Genomic DNA, 25,680 nt, shown 5'->3' with positions numbered 1-25,680 from the left:
ACACACACAAACACACTCTCTCTCTCTCGTACACACACAGACACACACACACACCCAACGTGTATATAGTCAAGTTATCGTTACTCACTGTCTATTTATTATTACTTGTATTATTATGTGTTTTACTTTTTTATTTTTGCTCTATTTTCTTTCTCTCTTCATCACTGGGAAGGCCCGTAAGTAAGCATTTCATTGTTAGTCCACACCTGTTGTTTACGAAGCATGACAAATAAAATGTGATTTGATTTGACACACATATTTAGGAAGCATTACAAAAGACATTGGCTAATAAATACTTTATGACATATTTATATTCTGTCAGGGTATGCAAGCAGTCATCATCAATCATATATGCTATCTTCTACTAGCTGATAATTGTATTTGTACTGCCAAGAGAGGACTGGCTCCTCCTATGCTTAGCGAGCAATTTCACCAGTTTGATCTGTCTATTCAAGGCTTCTTAGCTAAAACCCAATGGTTAAAGTGCATGCTTTGTTTTATAGAGTCAAATCACAGATTCAAAGTCTCAGCTATACGTATTAAAAAATATTCGTAATTGTACATACAGTACCATCCTTCATGCCATTTCCAATATCAGCATCTCTACTAAGCCTATATATCACAAATGGCATAGACCTATTGTGTGAGAGCAAGTGTCATACTATGGATTATAGATTTGTTGTATAAGCCTCTAGTCTGAACTCTCATTCACCCGTCCCTTGTTATTTGGTGCCCCTGTGCTCTCTCAGGTGATGAGCTGATTAATGACCGTCTAATTACAGTAAGGTAGCGGAAAGGCCAGGCGATTAGCCACAGCCTCGTTAGGCCATCTTGACATCCTGCTACTGTCATCCACCCAAATGTTACTGTCCATGCAGTCACAGGATACATCCCAAATGGCACCCTGTTCCCCTGTAGCGTAGTGCACTATAAAGCCAATAGGGTGCCATTTGGGATCTAGACACACTAACAGGAAGACAGGAAGATAGTCAGTGCCACTGGCTGCAGACTGGCTGGCATTTCTGAGGGGCCATGGTGGTGAGGGGACAGATTGACAGACACAGATTACCCTTCACTCACTCTCTTATCCATGGTTGTGAAAGTCAACCCAGACGTTCTCCACTATCTCTTCTCTCTCTGTTTTCTGTTCTCTTCTTCTCTCTTCTTATTGTATCTTTCTCGTCTCGCTCTCTCTCCATCTTATTGTCTCCCCTCCCTCCTCGACTACTCATTAATTCACTCTGACACAACCATAATGTCCTTCCCTCCTCCCATCCTCCCATCTCTCTCTGGCATCCTCTCCTCCATATCTGCTGTCAGGGGTGTACTCTGTCATGTTGAAGGGTCTTGGTTGAAATGTAATTAGCTTTACACATATTTCATAGTGATTCCTAATGAGAGTGGTAGGTTGATGTCATTAAAACACCAGGGATTGGACTAGAGAGTAGCATGGTAGCCAGCTCCACCTCCTCCACTGTAAGATATGGGTCCCCAAGTCACAGAGCAGGACTTGAATAGACTGGGGTCATTATCTTTCTATTAGAGAGGAAAACAAAGACAATCTATTTTGATTTTCCATAATGGGGCTAGTATTGAACCGGGAAAGACAAGAGCACATAAAACAAAGAAATTGGCTTAGAGGTCCGTCTTTGAGTACATCAGAAAGCACATTCGTTTTTTAATGAAGCCCTGCCCTCCGATGCTCCCCTTTATTTCTGATGTAACTGACCTTCCTATTGATTTTCTAATGATGTTATCTGAAGCAGCTCTCGGCCAAAACCACTTTAAGCTTGCCTTGCTACATTTTCAGTATTTCTCTCATGTCCTCAGAAACAGCCTTATGCATTTTGGTGTGTGTGTGTGTGTATGTGTGCTTGCGTGTGTGTGTACATGCATGTGTGTGTGTGAGAGGTAGATACTGTTATTGAAATTGACTGCACATTCAAGGAAAATGTAGAAACCGAGCATATGCTTAATCCATTTATGATCCCTATTGAAAACAGAAACACTCTTATGAAATCATCACAGAGTTTTACCATAACCTAATAAAGCCAATAGACAGACAATATATTAATTAAATATTATGGTAATGAATATTGTAATTGCATATTCAGCAATGGAAAATGGAAAAAGCTATTTTAAGGTGGAAATGGCAGGATGTTTAGCTTCGCATGAGTAGTCTTAGAGATAGGTGAATTAACAACTAATGTCTATCAAATGCAGCACTTGGAATTATGTTGAGTAATACATAAAATTGAAGCTGACAGTTCAACTATTTAAAAAATATGGATTTGTTTAATAATTTATGAGTGGAGGATATTATTCTATGCTACTGTTAATGCATAGATGTAGATTTAGTAGCTCCATTTAAAACGATGACATGGAATGATACAAAATATATGAAAAATGTATCAATAACCCACCTGTTCCTCTGTGATGGAAATTGTAATGTTGGTGCTTTTCTATTCTATACATTTCTATGTTCTATTCATGTGCTGTTCTAATAGCCAAATTCTGTGTTCATGCAAGTGACTGATCGGATGAATCCTCACTTAGCATTATCTGCAATTTGGCAGTACGCCCAGACTTTGTTTTGAGAACGAAATATATCTCAGTTCCAAGGTCTCAGCTTAGAGAGAAGAAGCCTCTGTCACATGTTATGAACCAGAATTGGTCGGTCACATGAATGAAACAAAATGGTAATGACTAATTAATTATGCTAAATCATGCAAATGTAACTTGTCTGTGTATAGCCATATATAAGACAACTACTGGGACTGCCTGAGCAGAGCTCCTGATTGACATGTGTACTATGGTGCATTGAGTTGGTTGGAACCTCTCCAGTGCGCTGGCAATAAACGATGGTTCATTTCAGATTGACTTCGAGTGTCCCTGTGTAAGAATTTCCATGACACCTCTTTGATGCTTGTATTATTGTATACCATCTGAACTGTGTGTTACATAATCTTAACTCATAACACAATGTATTGTCTTGTTTACACACATCCACATATACATCTGTAATGGCCTGGGGTAACTACACCCATTATGTTCAATCATGAAACGCTATATCAGGACTGCTTGAGTAGTGCGTTTTATATATTCTCTGAGTCTGTGGACTCTATTAATCTACAGTATGATTTTGGTGAATATTGTATCTCTCTTGTGGGTTGTTATGTAAACTTGTAATCCCACAATATTAAATTCCTTGCGTAGCATTTATGGATTGAGGTTTATTTTCAATGGAAGACAATTTAACCTCTCCAGTGGCTAAGGATTATCAATGTCACTTAGAGTAACAAGACTAAAGTCAAATCAGAAACCGCTGACATTGATGTAGTATCCATTGTCACTGATCAATATTGCCATGTTACACACAACAATAATACACGATCATCACTCATCAAACACTCTCATATCTCCTGTCTTACAAGAACTGTCTTCCATAGTATTCCCTATGACCCTAAAGACTTAGCAAGCTAGCAAAAGCGGCTCCCTAACTGGGGAGCCAGCCTTAATAGCAGAGTATCTGAGCGGACTGAGAATTACATAAGGACAGTACAGCTCTCAGAGTTCTTATTCTTTTAGAGATACTCTAGGCCTATATTGTCTCCCCCTGTTCCTCTGGTTATGTAAGGACTGGCTTGTTTACAATGGGTTAGAGTTGGGTCGGTTTTAGGGTCACATCAGAGGAATACAAGGTATTAGGACGACATGGTACCTGATATATGTAAGCATAACGTCATGTTCAATTATGGACAATCTTTTTAGTAATGTGACTAATTGTAAGATGCTGTGTGTTTAGGTGTTTTTCCTTGTGTTAACTTTTAGATGTGTAGCCTATAGTATCCTAGCCCTGCTGTAAGTGGTCCGTCCCTGGCCTTCACTGCTTATCAGGCTGACGTATCTCTGCCATGTCAACAGGCAGGGTGGCGTGCGGCGCTGAGGAGAGGGCCAGACATCGCATGTGTGAGAGTGGGCGAGGGCGCCAAGGAAGGCTGGTGTTTGATTGGTGTGTGCCGCTGAGATCTGCTGCTTCCTATTAGGGCACGCTTCACTTCCTCTCAGCCACCCCACAGCGACTGCCTCTGTCTCTCTTCCTCTCTGTCTCTCTTTCTCTCTGTCTCAGCCTCTCGCTTGCACTTTCTTTGACTCTCTCTTCCTCTCTCTCTCTCTCTCTCTCTCTCTCTCTCTCTCTCTCTCTCTCTCTCCTCTCTCTCTCTCTCTCTCTCTCTGCTCTCGTCTCTCTCTCTCTCTCTCTCTCTCTCTCTCTCTCTCTCTCTCTCTCTCTCTCTCTCTCTCTCTCTCTCTCTCTCTCTCTCTCTCTCTCTCCCTCTCTATCTCTCTCTCTCTGTTGCTCTCAGTTCTCTCTCTCTCTCTCTCTCTGTTGCTCTCAGCTCTCTCTCTCTCTCTCTCTCTCTCTCTCTCTCTCTCTCTCTCTCTCTCTCTCTCTCTCCCCTCTCTCTCTCTCTCTCTGTTGCTATCAGCTCTCTCTCTCTCTCTCTCTCTCTCTCTCTCTCTCTCTCTCTCTCTCTCTCTCTCTTTATGTCTCCTGCTCAATTTGGCTTCTACCTTTAATGGTTTCCTCTCTTTTTGGCTCATCACCGTCAATGGAGTTCCCCTTATCGCTCTTCATTCTCCCCACCTCTCTCTCTCTCTCTCTGAACGCCCTCTATTTGGTCCTGTAGTAGTGCCCCCTCCCCTTCCTCCCTCCTCCTCCCCCGTCTTGTGGCCCACCCCTCCCTGCTCCTCAGCTGCTCCCCCTGAAGACAAGGCAGGAGCACCCAGGCAGAACACTCCTTCCCTGAGTTCTCCTCTAGCCCTCTACTGCTTCCTCAAACTCCCCCTTTCTTCTTTCCTCTACCCCTTCTCTTCTTCATCTGCTAACCCTGTTCATTTCTTCCCCCATTCCTCTCATTCCTCTCCTCCTGTTCCTTTAACCCTCTCCTCCTCGAACCGTCTGACCCCTAACCCCCTCTTCTTCTATCCTTGTTCTAAGTCCACTAATTCTCTCCTCCTCCTCCTCCTCCTCCTCCTCCTCCTCCTCCTCCCCCTCCTCCTCCTCCCTCTCTCATCAGCAACAAGAAACATTCTTGTTTTCATCAGGGTACATGTAACATTGATGTTTTTGTAAATGTTTCCACATATGGTTTTTGTTTGTCTTTGTTCTATGCACACATTGTATAATCCATATTAGATGCTGCCCTGCAGTGTATTGCATCATATGTATTTTTTAATGATAGATGTTTACAATGGATCTGTAATATAAACCTAAATCGGCATATTACTGGGATAGTTCTACTATGGCCTGGGATATACAGTGCCTTCGGAAAGTATTCAGACCCCTTGACTTTGTCCACATTTTGTTACGTTATAGCCTTATTCTAAAATGGATTAAATCAAAAAATATCCTCAGCAATCTACACACAATACCCCATAATGACAAAGCGAAAAACAGGTTGGTAGAAATGTTAGCCAATTTATAAAAAATAAAATACAGAAATACCTTATTTACATAAGTATTCAGACCCTTTGCTATGAGACACGAAATTGAGCGCAGGTGCATCCTGTTTCCATTTATCATCCTTGAGATGTTTCTATAACTTGATTGGAGTCCACCTGTGGTAAATTCAATTGATTGTGGACATGATTTGGAAAGGCACACACCTGTCTATATAAGGTCCCACAGTTGGCAGTGCATGTCAGAGCAATAACCAAGCCATGAGGTCGAAGGAATTGTCCGTACAGCTCAGAGACAGGATTGTGTCGAGGCACAGATCTGGGGAAGGGTACCAAAAAATGTCTGCATCATTCAAGGTCCCCAAGAACACAGTGGCCTCCATCATTCTTAAATGGAAGAAGTTTGGAACCACCAACACTTTTCCTAGAGCTGGCCGCCCGGCCAAACTGGGCAATCGGGGGAGAAGGGCCTTGGTCATTGAGGTGACCAAGAACCCGATGGTCACTCTGACAGAGCGCTAGAGTTCCTCTGTGGAGATGGGAGAACCTTCCAGAAGGACAACCATCTCTGCAGCACTCCACCAATCAGGCCTTTATGGTAGAGTGGCCAGATGGAAGCCACTCCTCAGTAAAAGGCACATGACAGCCCACTTGGAGTTTGCCAAAAGGCACCTAAAGACTCTCAGACGATGAGAAACAAGATTCTCTGGTCTGATGAAACCAAGATTGAACTCTTTGGCCTGAATGCCAACGTCACGTCATGAGGAAACCTGGCACCATCCCTACGGTGAAGCATGGTGGTGGCAGCATCATGCTGTGGGGATGTTTTTCAGCGGCAGGGACTGGGAGACTAGTCAGGATCGAGGCAAAGATGAATGGAGCAAAGTACAGAGAGATCCTTGATGAAAACCTGCTCCAGAGCGCTCAGGACCTCAGACTGGGGCGAAGGTTCACCTTCCAACAGGACAATGACCCTAAGCACACAGCCAAGACAACGCAGGAGTGGCTTCGGGACAAGTCTCTGAATGTCCTTGAGTGGCCCAGCCAGAGCCTGGACTTGAACCTGATCAAACATCTCTGGAGAGACCTGAAAATAGCTGTACAGCGACGCTCCCCATCCAACCTGACAGCGCTTGAGAGGATCTGCAGAGAAGAATGGGAGAAACTCCCCAAATACAGGTGTACCAAGCTTGTAGCGTCATACCCAAGAAGACTTGAGGCTGTAATCGCTGCCAAAGGTGCTTCAACAAAGTACTGAGTAAAGGGTCTGAATAATTATGTAAATGTGTTATTTCCGTTTTATATTTTTAATGAATTAGAAAGAAATCCTCAAAACCTGTTTTTGCTTTATCATTATGGGGTATTGTGTGTATTTACTCAATTTTAGAATAATGCTGTAACCTAACAAAACTTGGAAAAAGTCAAGGGGTCTGAATACTTTCCGAAGGCACTGTATAAGAATTAGGGAGATGTAATGATTTGTCAGTTGGTGAATGTATTGATTGTTATTGTGAAGATGTTTTTGATCATGGCGATGATGATGATTACATTTGTGATTTATGACACGATGATGGTGAGGATGATGATAATAATGATGCAGATGACGGAGATGTTCATGATGATACTAGTCTTGATGATGATGGGTATGGCAGTGATGATGAGGATAATGATGAAGATGACGAGATGGATGCTGATGTTCATGATGATACTAGTCTTGGTGATCATGATGGTGATGACGCTGGCTGTCACAGTGGTCAGGAAGTCACGCTGTCCCCCGGCCATCTGTCTACAGATTAATCCTCGCTGTGCTTAGAGATATTACTGCCAGGCTTATTGCCGTGGCAACCAGCCCTCAATCCCAATTCAGCACAGCAAAATCAGAGACACACACATACACACACACACACTGCACACACTTTCTCTGTTGACAGTGCTGCTGCTTAGTGCAACAGAAATTAAAGCGGAATGCACACACACACACACACAAATGCGTGCTCACACCAAGGTTATTATAGTTTTGTGTTTAGTTTTTTTTTTTATTGACCAGAGCTAGCTGCTATCGCACTGGTGCCAATGCGAGAGCCATAGGATTTAACCAAATATTACAGGTTGCCCACACACACAGTAACTGTAGTACATTTTGGGTGAATTATATGACAAGCTGAATGTGTTTTGAGCATTCTGAGCCCAAACTGACATCTTTCCAATAAGTAGATTAGGAGAAAACAACTTTCTTTTAGTTCTCAAAGTGCCTGAAGCAGTCGTCTCTGCCTGCTGGTCGCTAGGCTACCCGAGAAAGCATGCTCATGGGAGAGGGGTAATGCCCACTTACACAGACCTGAACCGTGACCCTTTTTTTCAATGGGAAACTGCCTTTTTGCTTAATCTCAATTCCTCCATAATCTCTGGTGATCGCTAGTGATAGTAATGCACAAACTAGGTCTATTTGAAACATCGCCATCTCCTGGAAGCATTTACCCACCAGATTCAGTAGCCTGAAAACCCCATTGAAAACCTACATTGAAAGTTTAGGGGAAAAAGACTGCTTTTTATTTTATTTTAGTTGGTTTTGGAGTCAAAGATAATAGTTTCAGTATAGTTTTAGTTTTTCCAAACGTGTTTGTTGATTATTTAAATTAATTTAGTTGACTAAATTTACAAAAAAAAAATCATGATTCGTTTTTGTTTAAGTTTAAGTTTTAGTTTACTGTAAAAGCCTTGGCACACGCGCGCACACACACACACACACAGCATTCTCTATTCCCTTTCCGTTGCTATTATCACTGATGCCATTAGTACAAGCAACGATTTGGAATTGTTTTGACGATTTGGAAATGTTTTGACATTTTGACACAAACATCCCTTCAGATAGGGCTCCACACTATCAATCACCACAAGGTCAGGCTCAGCATGTGTAACATTCAAGGTTTTATTCAGTCTTTACATACAGTACACAAGTCAGAAACAATGGTCAAGAAACCTTCAAATAAGGTCAGTTGGATATAAAATGCAATCTGCAGTCAAAACAACAGATTTCCCGTGAAAAATCACAAACAAGTGTTTTTTTCTTTCTTAGCATTTTTTTTACATCCACGTAGATGTTGGAGATATGCAGAGCTATGATGAAACAATTACATGTTCTTCTACAACTAATATATTTCCCTTTGTGCTCCTTAAGAACACATATACCTGACGTTCAGTCATTTTAGTACCCTGTGGTTGCAAACGAGCCAAATATAGACATTACCTCATCCTCAATCCACGTTCTTGATATTATTTTTCATGACGTAACCGTAGCAATCACTCCTGTAAGGTAGCCTAAGTAAATTTTACAGTGCAGCGGTGGTGTTGATCAAGAATCATAAGCTTTTTGTAAACTCTAACTTGTATGCAACTTTATGACACAAAGGGCCACTGTGTCAGGTGAGGAGACTGTTTAGGTACATGTAGGCTATGCCAACTGGAAGGCATTTTCCCCACACTAAAGCTTTTCTTCTGAAAAACCTCACAGCCTTAACCCCGTCCTCACTAGATCTAGTAGCACTCAGTTTAATGAAATGACCTAATCACTATTGATATCATAAGAGAATAAAGGGTTGGAAATTGCCCCCATAAACTAAATAAATATTCCTAATCCAGCTCGGTGTGGCTGTTTGTGTCGACTATATTAGCACTGTGCATCGAGTGCACTTATAGCACATCAAAGCCTCATATTCAGTGTGTGTCATGTCAATCACATGAAAATACAGTTAAAGCTGGCTTCATCATGGCTTAGACTCTCAGAGTGGAGAGTGGGATACTAAAGGAATGTAACAAGTAGCATCATTCATGGGGGGACGACATGTTTACTTTAGATTTTCCTGAGTTCCGATGTGCTCATCTTTCAGGCTAGTGAAGTTGACGGCACTGCGTATCACCCATTGGCACAAGGATAAAGGTTTGATTAGGTCCTTGAGCAACAAACATGGTCACCGAGTCCTCTTAGGGAGATAAATATTAGGATAACGGTATGTTATGTTTTTGTTTCTATGGTGAACCAAGACACTGTCTGTGCTGAAACTATAAAGCCCTTGTTTATAAAACTTTCAACACAGCCGGTCTCGTTAAAATGTTTAGACGGGTCCCTTTGTCTCAAGGGTCAGCGGTGCCAGACCTGATGACGTAAACCTGGGTCTGTTTGCTCTCCAAACCCCCAATGCCACTGGTTTGATGCAGCCCTACATGTGAGGTTAGGACAGGTGGTACTGGTGGTAGTAGTGTGCAGGGTGACGGTACAGCAGGCATTTAAAAGTGTCATATCCTCCATGGTTTGCTCTCTGCCACCACAGATGGTATCCATTCCTGCCAATTGGAAGAGCGTGTGAGCTATCTGTAGGTCCTTGCTTCCATCTCCTAGGAAATAGTTATCTGAACTTGCCTGGTAAATGACCTTCTTTGTCACTGATTCAATGCAACCCATGATGATAGATAGCACCAACATTTCAGGCAAGAGGGCTGGTTGAGGCTTGTATACAAGAAGTGGCCACAGACGCAGGGTTATGGGTCCGTTTTGCCATAACTCTGCAGATTAAAGGGATTTTCTTGCCATCGAACTAGTCTTGAGAATGGGAATGTAATAATACATGAACTTCCTCATGTGTGTACTGATTGACAATACTTTATGTGCCCTTTTTAGCTATATGGTGTTTCCTGATGGGTTTCCTGTTTAAGAAAGGATGCAGATGTTGTCTGATAGCGTTTAGAAAAGTTGTGTTGTATTAATTGTAGAAATATGAATACAAACCTAGTTTTAAAAGATTGCTAATCATTTAGAAGTGCATAATTCCTGAGACTGTTTCTATGATGTGCAGTAGCCCTCAATGTGTTGACCTGAAGCAGAGGGCTACATAGTCCCCATAATGTTATAGTGTCTTAGGGCTTCACTGATTCTTTCATCAGAGCTAATGAAATAGATCGTAATTAATTTACATTACTCTGGAATGTTGTTTCCTCTATTTTGTCAATGTAGTGTTGTATTTACCCTGAAAAGTTTGGCTTACAGTACACAAAAGTATAATTCAGAGTATCCACATCTTAAGTGTTGTTATGTAAAAAATATTATAAGTAAATAAAAGTAATTCAAAGTATCTCAAAATTGTGGTAAAAAACAGCAGGGCTGAATCCTATTTTGTTTAGAAATGACTGATTGGGTTGGTACTGACTTGTAAAAGAGTTGGAAATTAGAGATTCTTGACATCAAGACTTAATACACGTTTTATCTCTAAAGCTTGGACAACGACTAAAAAACCTCTTCTTATTTTTTAAGATTTAGTTTTTAAAAACAGGTAGAAACATGCTTATTCTAGCCATTGTACATGCCTTAAAAAAGAATACATTTGAAACCCCATGTAATTTGCATATCACTTTGGCAAGGGAAGGAATACAATGCATCACATTTCAACACACCGCCTCAGTTTGCACATTTAAAATGTTTTGTTCTTTACATAGGAAAACTACTTTTTCTAAATGTATTTTCATTACATCACTGTACAAAAAAAGAGCAACAGACAATAAAATGAATCCAAAAGCCAGAAAAAAAAGGAAACAAATTAAGAAAGAAAATTGCATAATTTTCACATATTGACTAGAGAGAGCAGTGGTCCTCTGTAGCTCAATTGGAGCATGGCGCTTGTAACGCCAGGGTAGTGGGTTCAATCCCCGGGACCACCCATACCTAAAAATGTATGCGCACATGACTGTAAGTCGCTTTGGATAAAAACGTCTGCTAAATGGCATATTATTATGATATATTATTATTATAACCCTGTGAAGTGTTCACTTTGGGAAGTGTCCTCATCCCAACTCTGTTATATACCCCTCAAGGAGAGCAGTGGTGAGCAGCCAGAGAGCAGGAGAGAGACACGTGGGGACTGGAGAGTCCTGTACATGCACACTACTATACTACACTTCAGACCAACCTTCCCAAGCCCTTCTTAAAGAGAAGGGCTCAGGCTAATTTAAAGAAAGCTTGGACTTAACCTCTATTATCACGCCCTCTCAGCAGTCTTCTAAGAACACGGCTCCTCCACATCCAATCCCACGGACATTCAACGAGCTCTGAAGAAGGGGACTAATTCTATACAAGAGATTACCTACTAGTATCACAGGGTTAATCACAGACAAGACTGAATGAATGAAGAGCCTTCTTTGGCCACTTCACCAGTCACACCTCAGTAAGACTACACCACCACATCAGTAGTGTGCTCAGTGAGGATAGAGAGGAGGACCGTGGATAGCTGGACTCATACATAGAGATACAACTCTAGAGAGGCTGATTTCATAGAGCCTCAATGCTCTGGAATGGAACAATTTGTCAGCCATCTTACATGGGGACAGTTCTGAACGGTTCGATCTCCATAAACGTGTCTCTCGGTGGTTGTAATCCATTGTAATTGAATGACTAGCCTTTGTTTTTAGAGGCCTTGGCTCTGTCTGAGCGATGTCATGGCTTTCTGTCATTCTGTTTAGGACATTTCCTGTTATTTTCAAACAAATGTGCAACTAGAGCCTTTGTGGCTTTCCATGTTCCACTGGTACTGGCAGCCATATTTCCTCTCCCATGTCTGTTTTCTCGGCTTGGCTTGCGTCATCTAAAATGTGAGTGGTGTGAAATGCATGCTGAGACTGTTCCTCCCTGTCCTCCCCTCTCGGCTGGAGTTGGTTTGGCTCTGGCCCAGTCGGTGTCACTGTAAACCCAAACATCTCCAACCTGAGCAGTCTACTCAGTTGTACAGTTTACCAGACGCTCGTGCCAAAATAACACATACTGTTGATGTCAATGTCTACCAGCAACTCCCCCCTCTCCCTCTTCTCTCTTCTGCTCCCGACAGAGTGTTTCATAGAGCCTGCACGTTACACACTCCAGGCTGTGTGTCCCATTACAGGGTTCCCAAATGATCCTGGGGTAGATCAGTAGGAGAATGTGCCGGCCCAAGCATTTCCACTCAAGCTTAACCATGCTGATGGGGATTCTCTCTCTGGATGGGACATAAACCAAGGAGCACATACGCACGCACGCATGCACGCACGCATGCACACACACACACACACACACACACACACACACACACACACACACACACACACACACACACACACACACACACAGACACACACACACACACACACACACACAAGGAGGCAATATGGTAAAGCACCTCGCTGGTCATAGTTGAATAAAATACACCAGCTTTTATCACCCCCTCCTCCTCCTCTTTCCATTAAAACTCTAAAAAGAGAGAGTGGAATGGAGTGGTCGTCCCACTCGTTCCCTACCCTGCCCCCGCATTTACCCAGCGTATAGCCCTGTCTCCATCAGACATAGGCGGACTCGCTGGACTGGGTCCTGCCCATGTTGGGGGGCTGCGACAGGTGGGACATGTCCTTCTTGCGGATCTCGCAGATGGACTTCCGGCGTGCCTGCACGCCCCGGATGGCTGCCTTGATCTTCCTCCAGCCCAGGTGGTTGAGCTCTGCCAGGTTGAGCAGCACGCAGATGCCACTCACGGCGAACATGAAGACCAGGAAGACCGTCTTCTCGGTGGGCCGTGACACGTAGCACTCCACCTCCTTCACGCAGGGGTAGCGGTCGCACTCGACGATGCCCGGCACGCTGAAGCCGTATAGGAAGTACTGTCCCACCAGAAAGCCTATCTCCAGCGCGTTACGGAACACCACCTGGATAATGTAAAAGCGCGAGATGCCCTCCTGCTGGCGCTGCTTGGACTTCTTGCCATGTGTGAGCCCCCGCGGCACGTTGGGGATCTCCTTGACCTCCATGCAGTCATGCTCATCCTTCCCGCCACCGTCGCCGTGGTGCACCAAGATGCCGTTGATGTTACGAAGCTTCCTGGTGCTGCTTTGCCCATAATCGGAACGCTCCAGCAGTGGGTAGAGGAAGGAGTAGCGTCTGTCACGCTGCTTGGCCGACTGGTGCACGGAGTAGGTGATAAAGCACAGGCTGGGTGTACACACCAGAATGATCTGGAAGACCCAGTAGCGGATGTGGGAGATGGGGAAGGCCTTGTCGTAGCAGGCCTGGTTGCAGCCCGGCTGCAGGGTGTTACAGATGAACATGGTTTGCTCGTCCTCGTACACCGTCTCGCCAACGATGGCCACGATCAGTATCCGAAAGATCACCACCACAGTCAGAAGAATCCTGTCAGAGAGAGAGAAAGAGAGACACAGAGAGAGAGGGAGAGAGAGAGAGATATTAGATACAATTAACAACTGGAGGTGAAGTGAGAAAGGATAGTAGAAGACCAGTAAAAGATTTTGGATTAAAGAGATTGAAGAAGCTTTGGGCGCAGCAGGAGCAAGAGAGAGAGATAACTTGGATAAGAGATGTGGAGTTGTGGGAACGATGAGCAGTGATAGGACATGATGTCACCGTTCCTTTAGACAAGGTAGAAAAAAGGGATTCATCTAGAGCACATTCATTTGCTGAGCACAACATCTACAGTGCATTCAGAAAGTATTCAGCCCATTTACTTTTTCCATATTTTATTACTGTCACACCCTGGCTCTGGGGACTCTATATGTTGAGCCAGGGTGTGTAGATTATATGTGTTCTAGTTCTGTGTTATAGTTCTATGTGTTATATTTCTATGTTGGCCAGATTGGTTCCCAATCAGAGGCAACGAGTGTCAGCTGTTGCTGGTTGTCTCTGATTGGGAACCATATTTAAACAGTCTGTTTTTCCCTTAGTGTTTGTGGGATCTTGTTTCCGTTTGGTTTGTTCCAGTTGGTTTGTTCCTTTTGGTCTGTACCGTAGGACTGCACGTATCGTTTGTTGTTTTTGTTCGTGAGATCACAATAAAGAGTATGTTTGCTTTCAACGCTGCGCCTTGGTCTACTCCGTCTAACGATCGTGACAGAAGATCCCACCATACCAGGACCAAGCAGTGTGTCCAGGAGCAGGCAGCCTGGACGTGGGAGCAAATATTGGACGGGCAGGGGTCCTGGACCTGGGAGGAAATCCAGGCCGGGATGGACCGCCGTCCATGGAGTGAGACGGTAGAGGCGCGACGGAGAGAGGAGTCAACAGTGTCGTCGTCGGACGGACGAGAGGCAACCCCAAAAATTTTTTAGGGGGGGGATACGGCATGGGCGACGGGGCAGCAGGAGGCAGCTACAGGGCGTAGTAGGAGGTTAGGTGAGGAGGCCACCAGGTTAAGGGGGCTATTGGCGCAGAGGGAGCAGGAGTTAGTGGTGCAGAGGGTGGAGCTATTGGAGGCGATAAGGGAGAAGGTGAGAATTGAGGCACGGCGAGAGGAACTCGGTAGGCAGCTGAGGGAGCGGAGGGTTATGACGAAACCCAGTCCCGCTCCTCACACCAAGCAAGTGGTGTGCGTCACCAGTCCGGTCCGGCCCGTTCCTGCTCCCCGCACTAAGTGGATGGTGCGCGTCGCCAGCCCGGCCCGGCCTGTTCCTGCTCCTCGCACCAAGCCTACGGTGTGCGTCGCCAGCCCGGCCCGGCCTGTTCCTGCCCCTCGCACCAAGCCTACGGTGCGCGTCGCCAGCCCAGCCCGGCCTGTTCCTGCTCCCCGCACCAAGCCTACGGTGTGCGTCGCCAGCCCGGCCCGGCCTGTTCCTGCCCCTCGCACCAAGCCTACGGTGCGCGTCGCCAGCCCAGCCCGGCCTGTTCCTGCTCCTCGCACCAAGCCTACGGTGTGCGTCACCAGCCCGGCCCGGCCTGTTCCTGCTCCCCGCACCAAGCCTACGGTGCGCGTCGCCAGCCCGGCCCGGCCTGTTCCTGCTCCTCGCACCAAGCCTACGGTGCGCGTCGCCAGCCCGGCCCGGCCTGTTCCTGCCCCTCGCACCAAGCCTACGGTGCGCGTCGCCAGCCCGGCCCGGCCTGTTCCTGCCACTCGCACCAAGCCTACGATGCGCGTCGCCAGCCCGGCCCGGCCTGTTCCTGCCCCTCGCACCAAGCCTACGGTGCGCGTCGCCAGCCCGGCCCGGCCTGTTCCTGCCACTCGCACCAAGCCTACGGTGCGCGTCGCCAGCCCGGCCCGGCTTGTTCCTGCCACTCGCACCAAAGCTACGGTGCGCGTCGCCAGCCCGGCCCGGCCTGTTCCTGCCACTCGCACCAAAGCTACGGTGCGCGTCGCCAGCCCGGCCCGGCCTGTTCCTGCCACTCGCACCAAGCCAGGGGTGCGAAGTCGTCAGCCCGGTCCAGCCCGTTCCTGCTCCACGCACCAAGCCAGGGGTGCGATCGTCAGCCCGGTCCGGCCCGTTCCTGCTCCACGCGCCAAGCCAGGGGTGCGCACGTCAGCCCGGTCCGGCCCGTTGCTGCTCCACGCACCAGCCAGGGGTGCGCATCGTCAGCCCGGTCCGGCCCGTTCCTGCTCCACGCACCAAGCCAGGGGGTGCGCACGTCAGCCCGGTCCGGCCCGTTGCTGCTCCACGCACCAAGCCAGGGGTGCGCATCGTCAGTCCGGTCCGGCCCGTTCCTGCTCCACGCACCAAGCCAGGGGTGTGCGTCGTCAGTCCGGCACAACCCGTGCCTGGGTCACCGGTGCCTGGTCAGGTACCGGTCAGCTGCTCCACACCGGAGCTGAAGCAATCCTCTCCTACGATGTCCAGTCCAGCTCCAGCCAGCAGGGCCAGACCGGACCAGGGGCGCTACGGGGGGATTATTGGAGGGTGGTGGTCAAGCCCGGAGCCGGAACCGCCTCCGAGGAGGAATGCCCACCCAGCCATCCCCTGGTTTGTCTATGTTGAGGCGCGGTCGCAGTCCGCGCCTTTGGGGGGGGGGGTACTGTCACACCCTGGCTCTGGGGACTCTATATGTTGAGCCAGGGTGTGTAGATTCTATGTGTTTTAGTTCTGTGTTATAGTTCTATGTGTTATATTTCTATGTTGGCCAGATTGGTTCCCAATCAGAGGCAACGAGTGTCAGCTGTTGCTGGTTGTCTCTGATTGGGAACCATATTTAAACAGTCTGTTTTTCCCTTAGTGTTTGTGGGATCTTGTTTCCGTTTGGTTTGTTCCAGTTGGTTTGTTCCTTTTGGTCTGTACCGTAGGACTGCACGTATCGTTTGTTGTTTTTGTTCGTGAGATCACAATAAAGAGTATGTTTGCTTTCAACGCTGCGCCTTGGTCTACTCCGTCTAACGATCGTGACAATTACGTTACAGCCTTATTCTAAAATGGATTAAATGTTTTTTTTTCTCCTCATCAATCTACAAACAATACCCCATAATGACAAAGCAAAAACAGGTTTTTTGAATTGTTTGTACTCAGACCCTTTAATCAGTACTTTATTGAAGCACCTTTGGCAGCAATTACAACCTCGAGTCTTCTTGGGTATGACGCTACAAGCTTGGCACACCTGTATTTGGGGAGTTTCTTCCATTCTTCTCTGCAGAGCCCCATACAACTGTCAGATTGTATGGGGAGCATCACTGCACAGCTACAGTGCCTAGCAAAAGTATTCATCCCCCTTGGCATTTTTCCTATTTTGTTGCATTACAACCTGTAATTTAAATGGATTTTTATTTGCATTTCATGTAATGGACATACATAAAATAGTCAAAATTCGTGAAGTGGAATGAAAAAAATTCAAAAAAATTAATAATGGAAAAGTGGTGCGTGCATATGTATTCACCCCCTTTGCTATGAAGCCCCTAAATAAGATCTGGTGCAACCAATTACCTTCAGAAGTCACATAATTAGTTTAAAAAAGTCTACCTGTGTGCAATCTAAGTGTCACATGATCTGTCACATGATCTCAGTATATATACACCTGTTCTGAAAGGCCCCAGAGTCTGCAACACCACTAAGCAAGGGGCACCACCAAGCAAGTGGCACCATGAAGACCAAGGAGCTCTCCAAACAGGTCAGGGACAAAGTTGTGGAGAAGTACAAATCAGGGTTGGGTTATAAAATAATATCCGAAACTTTGAACATCCCATGGAGCACCATTAAATCCATTATACATTTTTTTTTAAAGAATATGGCACCACAACAAACCTGCCAAGAGAGGGCCGCCCACCAAAACTCACAGACCAGGCAAGGAGGGCATTAATCAGAGAGGCAACAAAGAGACCAAAGATAACCCTGAAGGAGCTGTAAAGCTCCACAGCGGAGATTGGAGTATCTGTCCATAGGACCACTTTAAGCCATACACTCCACAGAGCTGGGCTTTACGGAAGAGTGGCCAGAAAAAAGCCATTGCTTCAAGAAAAAAATAAGCAAACACGTTTGGTGTTCGCTAAAAGGCATGTGGGAGACTCCCCAAACATATGGAAGAAGGTACTCTGGTCAGATGAGACTAAAATTGAGCTTTTTGGCCATCAAGGAAAACGCTATGTCTGGCGCAAACCCAACACCTCTCATCACCCCGAGAACACCATCCGCACAGTGAAGCATGGTGGTGGCAGCATCATGCTTTGGGGATGTTCTTCATTGGCAGGGACTGGGAAACTGGTCAGAATTGAAGGAATGATGGATGGATACAGGGAAATTCTTGAGGGAAACCTGTTTCTGTCTTCCAGAGATTTGAGACTGGGATGGAGGTTCACCTTCCAGCAGGACCCTAAGCATACTGCTAAAGCAACACTTGAGTGGTTTAAGGGGAAACATTTAAATGTCTTGGAATGGCCTAGTCAAAGCCCAGACCTCAATCCAATTGAGAATCTGTGGTATGACTTAAAGATTACTGTACACCAGCGGAACCCATCCAACTTGAAGGAGCTGGAGCAGTTTTGCCTTGAAGAATGGACAAAAATCCCAGTGGCTAGATGTGCCAAGCTTATAGAGACATACCCAAAGAGCATTTTAATTCCAGATTGTAAGGCAACAAAATAGGAAAAATGCTAAGGGGGGTGAATACTGTCACAAGCCACTGTATTTTCAGGTCTCTCCAGAGATGTTCAATCGGGTTCAAGTCCGGGCTCTGGCTGGGCCACTCAAGGACATTCAGAGACTTGTCCCGAAGCCACTCCTGCGTTGTCTTGGCTGTATGCTTAGGGTTGTTGTCCTGTTGGAAGGTGAACCTTCGCCCCAGTATGAGGTCCTGAGCACTCTGGAGCAGGTTTTCATCAAGAATCTCGCTGTACTTTGCTCACTTCATCTTTCCCTTGATCCTGACTAGTCTCCCAGTCCCTGCCGCTGAAAAACATCCCCACAGCATGATGCTGCCACCACCATGCTTCACCGTAGGGATGGTGCCAGGTTTCCTCCAGACCTGATGCTTGGCATTCAGGCCAACGAGGTGAATCTTGGGTTCATCAGGACCAGAGAATCTTGTTTCTCATGGTCTAAGAGTCCTTTAGGTGCCTTTTGGCAAACTCCAAGCAGGCTGTCATGTGCCTTTTACTGAGGAGTGGCTTCCGTCTGGCCACTCTATCATAAAAGCCTGACTGGTGTAGTGCTGAAGAGATTGTTGTTCTTCTGGAAGGTTCTCCCATCTCCACAGAGGATCTCTGGAGCTCTGTCAGAGTGACCATCGGGTTCTTGGTCACCTCCCTGACCAAGGCCCTTCTCCCCGATTGCTCAGTTTGGCCAGGAGGCCAGCTCTAGGATGAGTCTTGGTGGTTCCAAACTTCTTTCATTTAAGAATTATGGAGGCCACTTTGTTCTTGGGGACCTTCAATGCTGCAGTACATTTTTGGTACCCTTCCCCATTGTGGTTCGACACAATCCTCTCTCTGAGCTCTACGGACAATTCCTTCGACCTCATGGCTTGGTTTTTGCTCTGACATGCACTGTCAACCTTATATAGACAGGTGTGTGCCTTCCAAATCATGTCCAATCAATCAATAGAATTCACCATAGGTGGACTCCAATCAAGTTGTAGAAACATCTCAAGGATGATAATTCGAAACAGGATGCACCTGAGCTCAATTTCGAGTCTCATTGCAAAGGATGTGAATACTTATGTAAATAAGGTGTTTCTTATTTTTTATATACATTTGCAAAAATGTCAAAAAACCTGTTTTTGCTTTGTCATTATGGAATATTGTGTGCAGATTGATGAGGAAAAATTCAATATATTTTTGAATAAGGCTGTAACGTAACAAAATGTGGAAAAAGTCAAGGTGTCTGAATACTTTCCGAATGCCCTGTATATTAGAGAAAGAACAATTATTACCGGAATATTTTTTCACATGCTACTTCAAGTCATTTTATCTCCAGCACAACAGTAAATTAAAACAGGGACATGACACGTATCTCTGCTCATGGTCTAATTTTAGCATCAGGCTCATTTAACACGGTAACTCTCATCTCAGTCCCTGCTAAAGTGGATCTTGCTCTAATGAATTTTGTAACACACAATCTGTCTTCCCATTTTTCCTCTCTCCCCTTAGCAATACTGTGCACCTTGTTTGCGCTTTACGTGCTATTTCTGTGCGTGTGACAGAAAGAGAGGGGAAAGAGCGATAAAGAGCAATTACCGTGGTAGCGGAGGTGTGAAGCAATTCACTGTGATTTTTCAGTGGTGTGCTTAATGTGACATGTTGAGAATATTCATTCTGAAAAGAACATTATAGCCTGTGAGAGGGCATGCATATGTATACAAGTGTACAGTGACTTGCGAAAATATGCACCCCCTTGGCATTTTTCCTATTTTGTTGCCTTACTACCTGGAATTAAAATGGATTTTTGGGGGGTTTGTATCTTTTGATTCACACAACATACCTACCACTTTGAAGATGCAAGATATTTTTTGTTGTGAAACAAACAAGAAATAAGACAAAAAAACAGAAAGCTTGAGCGTGCATAACTATTCAGCTATTTTTTTATAATGGATTTAATGGTGCTCTGTGGGATGTTCAAAGTTTAGGATATTTTTTTATAACCCAACCCTGATCTATACTTCTCCACAACTTTGTCCCTGACCTGTTTGGAGAGCTCCTTGGTCTTCATGGTGCCGCTTGCTTGGTGGTGCCCCTTGCTTAGTGGTGTTGCAGACTCTGGGGCCTTTCAGAACAGGTGTATATATACTGAGATCATGTGACAGATCATGTGACACTTAGATTGCACACAGGTGGATTTTATTTAACTCATTCTGTGAGTGGGCTTCAGAGGCACCCTTCTCTTTCACTGTCAGTTTAACTCACACACTCTCACTCAAAGCTCTTGTCTCATTCATTTTTCAGACAAACACAGCAGGCATTTTAACACTCGAGGACGGCAAACCTTTTGTTTGGCGTCGCCTGCAACTCTCGAAGATTCACACTTCAAATTAACCATAAATCATCATAATTACTCCATGCGCGCAGGGCACAGATTTACCCACCTGCGACTGACAATACCAATCCATTAGTCCTGGAACTCATTAACAATATTGTGATAACTTTTATGAAGTGATGACGACAACAGAAGAAAGTGGGATTGCCACCTTAGTTGCCAAATAGTTGGATGCGGTTTGGCTGCTGTGGGTGAAATCGGAGAGGTTTTACTGGCCTGCACATGCCACAGCTGTGGTTTCAAGGGCCATATTTAATATGACCCAAAGTCAGCCGCTATTCACATGTAGGCCTAGCGCTCATCCTAGACAGAGACTGCAGAGGTAAAAAAATTTGCCCGAAAAAAAATGAAAAGGACAAAACTCAAATACATGCTCCCAATCCGCCCACCTGTAAACTGGTGTGCCGGATGGAAATGCAGTAGAGACTAAAACAATTAAATGCTTTTGCCCTTGTAGTGTCTCCATTAAGGAGCTTAGGACCCATTATTAACTATAACAGTTCTAGAGCATTGTGCCAGCTAGCGTACTGTATTAGTCAAAGTCTGTGAAAAATGATTAGGTACAGAGGGAAACATCAACTTACTGTCGAATTAGTTACAGACAGGGATAAAAAGTCACCAAAAAATGCAGTAGCTACAGATTTTCCTTGAATAAAAAAACCTGCCAATTTGTTTGTTTTTTAAAGCTATGAGAGAACAAAATCTCATCAGGGAGAATGAATTATATAATGGCTTCCACACGCAAACCCACAACCTTAATCTGCACCAGGGCCAATGGAGCATTCTTGCATTAGGCCTAGGAGTTTTTTTAATTCCATCGAATAGCTTTAGATTATCTATGCCCACAGCCCCCACCTGCTTCTTCTCCTCTTCTCCCTTCACTATCTCTCTTTCTGTCTTTCCTTTCCCTGTGCTCCTGCTCCTACCATCTCGCTCCCTCCATAACCCCCCTCTCTTTCCCTCCCTTCCTCCTCCTCGTTCCCTCCATATCTCTACCTGGCACTGCAACAGAATAAGCTCCAAATATTATTTATCTTTTTTTTTTTTTTTTTTGCATTTTTGCTAACATTGTCGGCAGACCCTGTTTAACATTACAACGAAATCTCCTTTGAGAATCTTACAAAAATGTCAAAAACTATCTGAGTGGTTCTGCTGGCCTTTGTTTGAAGCCCTATTTGTATCTTCAGTGATCAGTAACTAACAGTGTGCACCAACATGTGAAATGATACGTTCTTTCTCGGAGGGAAGCGTTGTCACAACTGTCGGCACACAAACAACTGAGCCGCTTGCATTGTTTGCTTGCTAAAAAAACCCCACAGACATGCCATTTGAAGTGATGCTGCTGTACCGTTGTTGTTATGGAGGAAGAACAGCCCCTGTTATACTGTACGTTCATTAATGTCGGTCTTCCTTAAGTGTGACTTACCGATTCTACAGTGTTTCTTTCTGTAACCCTTGGAGATAATATGTTGATTGAGGAAAGGGGGTAAGAGAGGAGGAAGGGGGGCTCCCTGGTGCCTTTACCCACAAACCCCCTCCCCTCCTCTCCCCTTGCACCCAACTTCCTCCACCAGTTACCATGGCAACAACAGATGGGAAGAAAAAGGAGAGGTGTGCAAGGCAGTTTGAAGAAAGGCAGTTTGACTACCCAGCAAGCTGAGAAGAAACACCAGCAATAACAATGCTACCAAAGCCGACTGGAACTGTCTGCTGTCATCTGTGGATGGAAGACAGATAAAAATCACTCTACACCCAGGAGAGAGAACATCTCTCCCAACCTGTTGTATAGAATGTTGCAGACGGTTGATCTATGATAGACTCTTATTGATAACCATGAACACGGCCGATATATACTAATATAACAGACACTAGAGAAGTGGATGTGTTCCATCTGTTTTATCCACTGGATAGGCTAGGTCATGTTATTAGAAAGTATTCAAGTCCTTTTCATTAGGTGATGGCTGAAAAAGCGACCTATACAAAAGAAGCTGTGAAGAGTCAAAGGATTTAAACGTTCCCCATGTGATAACTGCCGTGTAATCCTCTTAAAGGGCTCCCTCTTTCCCTGTCATCTGGCTTCTGCTGCAGGTTTACCTGGCCTCATCCCTTTAACTCTCTCTATAGAGCATCTCCCTGGCTTCCTCACGCCTGTCTTGTGTCTGGATGCCAAGGTTTATTATCAATAGTACCTGGTTGACTTGACAGCAGGCCATTTGGCACCTAGCCCACAGCTACGTCTTGCTTCAGGTAAGGGCAGAATCTTGGCCGTTTAGCCAATACTGTATCGACTCTCCCCAGAGAATGTAGCCTATTTCCTCCACCGCTCGCTCACACACACACACACACACACACACACACGTCTATTCATATACACACATTCAGTATATCAAATCGAACACACACATGCTTACACACATGAATGCACACACACGCTCACACACTGGTTGTGCGTCAGGACAACAGCTTACAGTTTTTTTCGATTGCTAACAAGCATTGTTCAATACTGCGGATACATGTGCAAAACTCTAAATACAGTTATCAAAACAACATGCAACTTGGCAATGCACATCCTACATGTCTCAAAAGCAAATCTTTCTACCAAATGAAAGCTAACAGTCTTTCACGACATGCACACTTTGTCATTCATAGTATCACGACCTACAAAACTCTAAAAACGGCTACCACTTGAAAATGTGTCAATTAGTCTTTAATATATTTTTTTTGGATGAACCAACAGTCATTTTTACAAAAGAATAGTGGCAAACCTGTACTGTATAGAATGTCCTGCAAGATATGTAAAGAAATAAAGAAGAAAGGCTGCAATATGCTTCAATACAATTTACTGTATTTTTGCAAATTACTGTATTTTGCTTTTTGCAGAGTAATTCCAAAATACACATAAATAAATAATTCCAGTACTGTTAAACCATCAAAAAGTGTATACACACTATGACTATGCATAGCATATTGTCCAAATGACAATGCCATATAACAATGCCAGTCAACCCTGTCTGCTGCATTGGGCCACAAATTCTCATCCACATCACACCATATGGCCTCTTGCGCAATACACCTGGGAAATAATCTCTTTGTATGCCTGATCCATCCCTGGCAATCTTCTGCAGAGATATACAGGCATCCTGCATTCATTGCATCCAAGAGTGACATTTGATCATGTGGATGGTGGTCATAAACTTTCCACCTCCATGAGGAAAATAATTATTCTATGGGGTTGAGGAAGGGAGAGTAAGTGGGGGAGGAAAAGTGACACCATCCCGGGATGGGCTGCTAACCACTCTGTGACTGCATGGGAGTGGTGAAATGCCACATTGTCCCATACAATCACCCAGGTTTCCATATTTCTTCTGACTTGCCCTCTTTCTTCACCTGGCAAAAGCCTTCCATAGAGGTCATCCATTAATGAAATGAGGCGCTCTGTGTTGTATAGCCCAATTAGTGGTTTATGTAACAGCAATCCTTCAGAGGATATTGCGGCACACATTGTGATGTTGGCACCCCTCTGGACCGGGACATTCACTGTTGCTCTTTTCCCAATAACATTCCTTCCACGTCGGCGTGTTTTGGCCATGTTAAAACCAGCCTCATCCACAAAGACGAGTATGTGGGGTGTTGGCCTGGTTTCAAGCTCCATGACACTCTAAAATATTGTAAATCCACAGGGCAACATAACAGTTAGTCTATAACAGTAGTTTACATTACAGTATACTGTAACTGAAATCACTGCTGAGTGTGCAGTGCTCTGGTGGGTTTTGTTTACAGTAAAAACAGTACTGTATTACAGGATATTGTAATGAATACTCGGACAGAGTGGTAAGATACAATCGCAGAATTGCGATGTTTTATTAAAGTACAGACAAGGGAATAGCTTAATCGTGGTCGGGCGAGCTGTGGTCAAAACCGGGCAAGGCAGAGACAGGCAGAGGTACCAAGGGAGCGGGCGTAGTCGTAGTCGAGGGCACGGGCACAGGATCAGAGTACGGTAATCACTGGGAGAAACAAGCAGAGGATTAAGCAATTCGGGGAGTCAAACAACGAAGCACAGGTCTGATACACTGGTGATCAAAATAACAAACTCTCTCTCTCTCTGAACAAAACGCTTAGCAAGTCACAATGGAACAATACCTCGCACCGACTGAACTTCTGAGCACACCTTATATCCTAACTCTAATTACTGACAGGTGTGCTCAGAACTCAGGTGAAACAGATCGAGTCTGATGACTCCCCCTCTCTGTAGATCGGGGGAGTGTCAGACTCTGTCTAGACCCAGCCAAACCCCGATCCCTTATAGTATCCCCCTCCCCAGGGCCGGCTCCTGACGGCCTTCTTCCTCTACCGGGTGGTCTTCCTCTGGGTCGGGGTCCTGGATGATCTGGGTGTTCAGCGTGGAAAGTGGCCTTGAGAGCGGAATCCAGTATGTCTTTAGCAGGGATCCAGGACCGTTCCTCAGGTCCATATCCCTCCCAGTCCACGAGATATTCGATGCCCCCTCGTCTCCGTCTTGAATCCAGTATCTCGTGGACTGTATAGGTGGTGTCCTGTTCATCCTCCAAAGGTGGTGTAGTAGGTTGTTGAGCGATTGGGGGGTACATCGGGCTATAGTGGACAGGCTTCAACAGAGAGACGTGGAACGTAGGGGTTATCCTGTAGTGTCGAGGGAGTAACAGACGGTAGGTGACAGGGTTAATACGTCTCAGTACCTTGAAAGGCCCGATGTACCTGGGTTGGAGCTTCTTGCAGCTCCGTCGGAGACGCAGGTCCCGGGTAGACAGCCACACTCGTTGCCCGGGTTGATAAGTGGGAGTAGGTCTCCGGCGTCGGTCGGCATAGGTCTTTTGCTGTTGTGAGGCCTGACTGAGATGTTGATGGGCCGTCTCCCAGACCTGCGCACTCCGACGGAACCACTCGTCTACAGCCGGTACCATCCCTGGTTCGGTATCCCACGGGAACAGGGGTGGTTGATAC

General features: G+C 45.4%; 1 protein-coding gene across 1 annotated transcript in view; it reads right to left on the bottom strand.

Moving 5' to 3' along the window:
• Positions 1 to 11,190: 11,190 nt before the first annotated feature.
• Positions 11,191 to 25,680, bottom strand: part of LOC121567514 (gap junction delta-2 protein) — a 49,388-nt gene continuing 34,898 nt past the window's right edge. The window contains exon 2 of the mRNA XM_041877609.2: positions 11,191 to 13,657. Coding sequence (XP_041733543.1) covers positions 12,814 to 13,657 — 844 coding nt within the window. The 3' untranslated portion in view covers positions 11,191 to 12,813. The remainder of the gene's footprint in view (positions 13,658 to 25,680) is intronic.

The sequence above is a fragment of the Coregonus clupeaformis genome, chromosome 6, assembly GCF_020615455.1.
Source record: "Coregonus clupeaformis isolate EN_2021a chromosome 6, ASM2061545v1, whole genome shotgun sequence".
NCBI lineage: Eukaryota > Metazoa > Chordata > Actinopteri > Salmoniformes > Salmonidae > Coregonus > Coregonus clupeaformis.
Note: the sequence above shows the minus strand (reverse complement) of the source record. Positions and strands in the feature narration are given on the sequence as shown.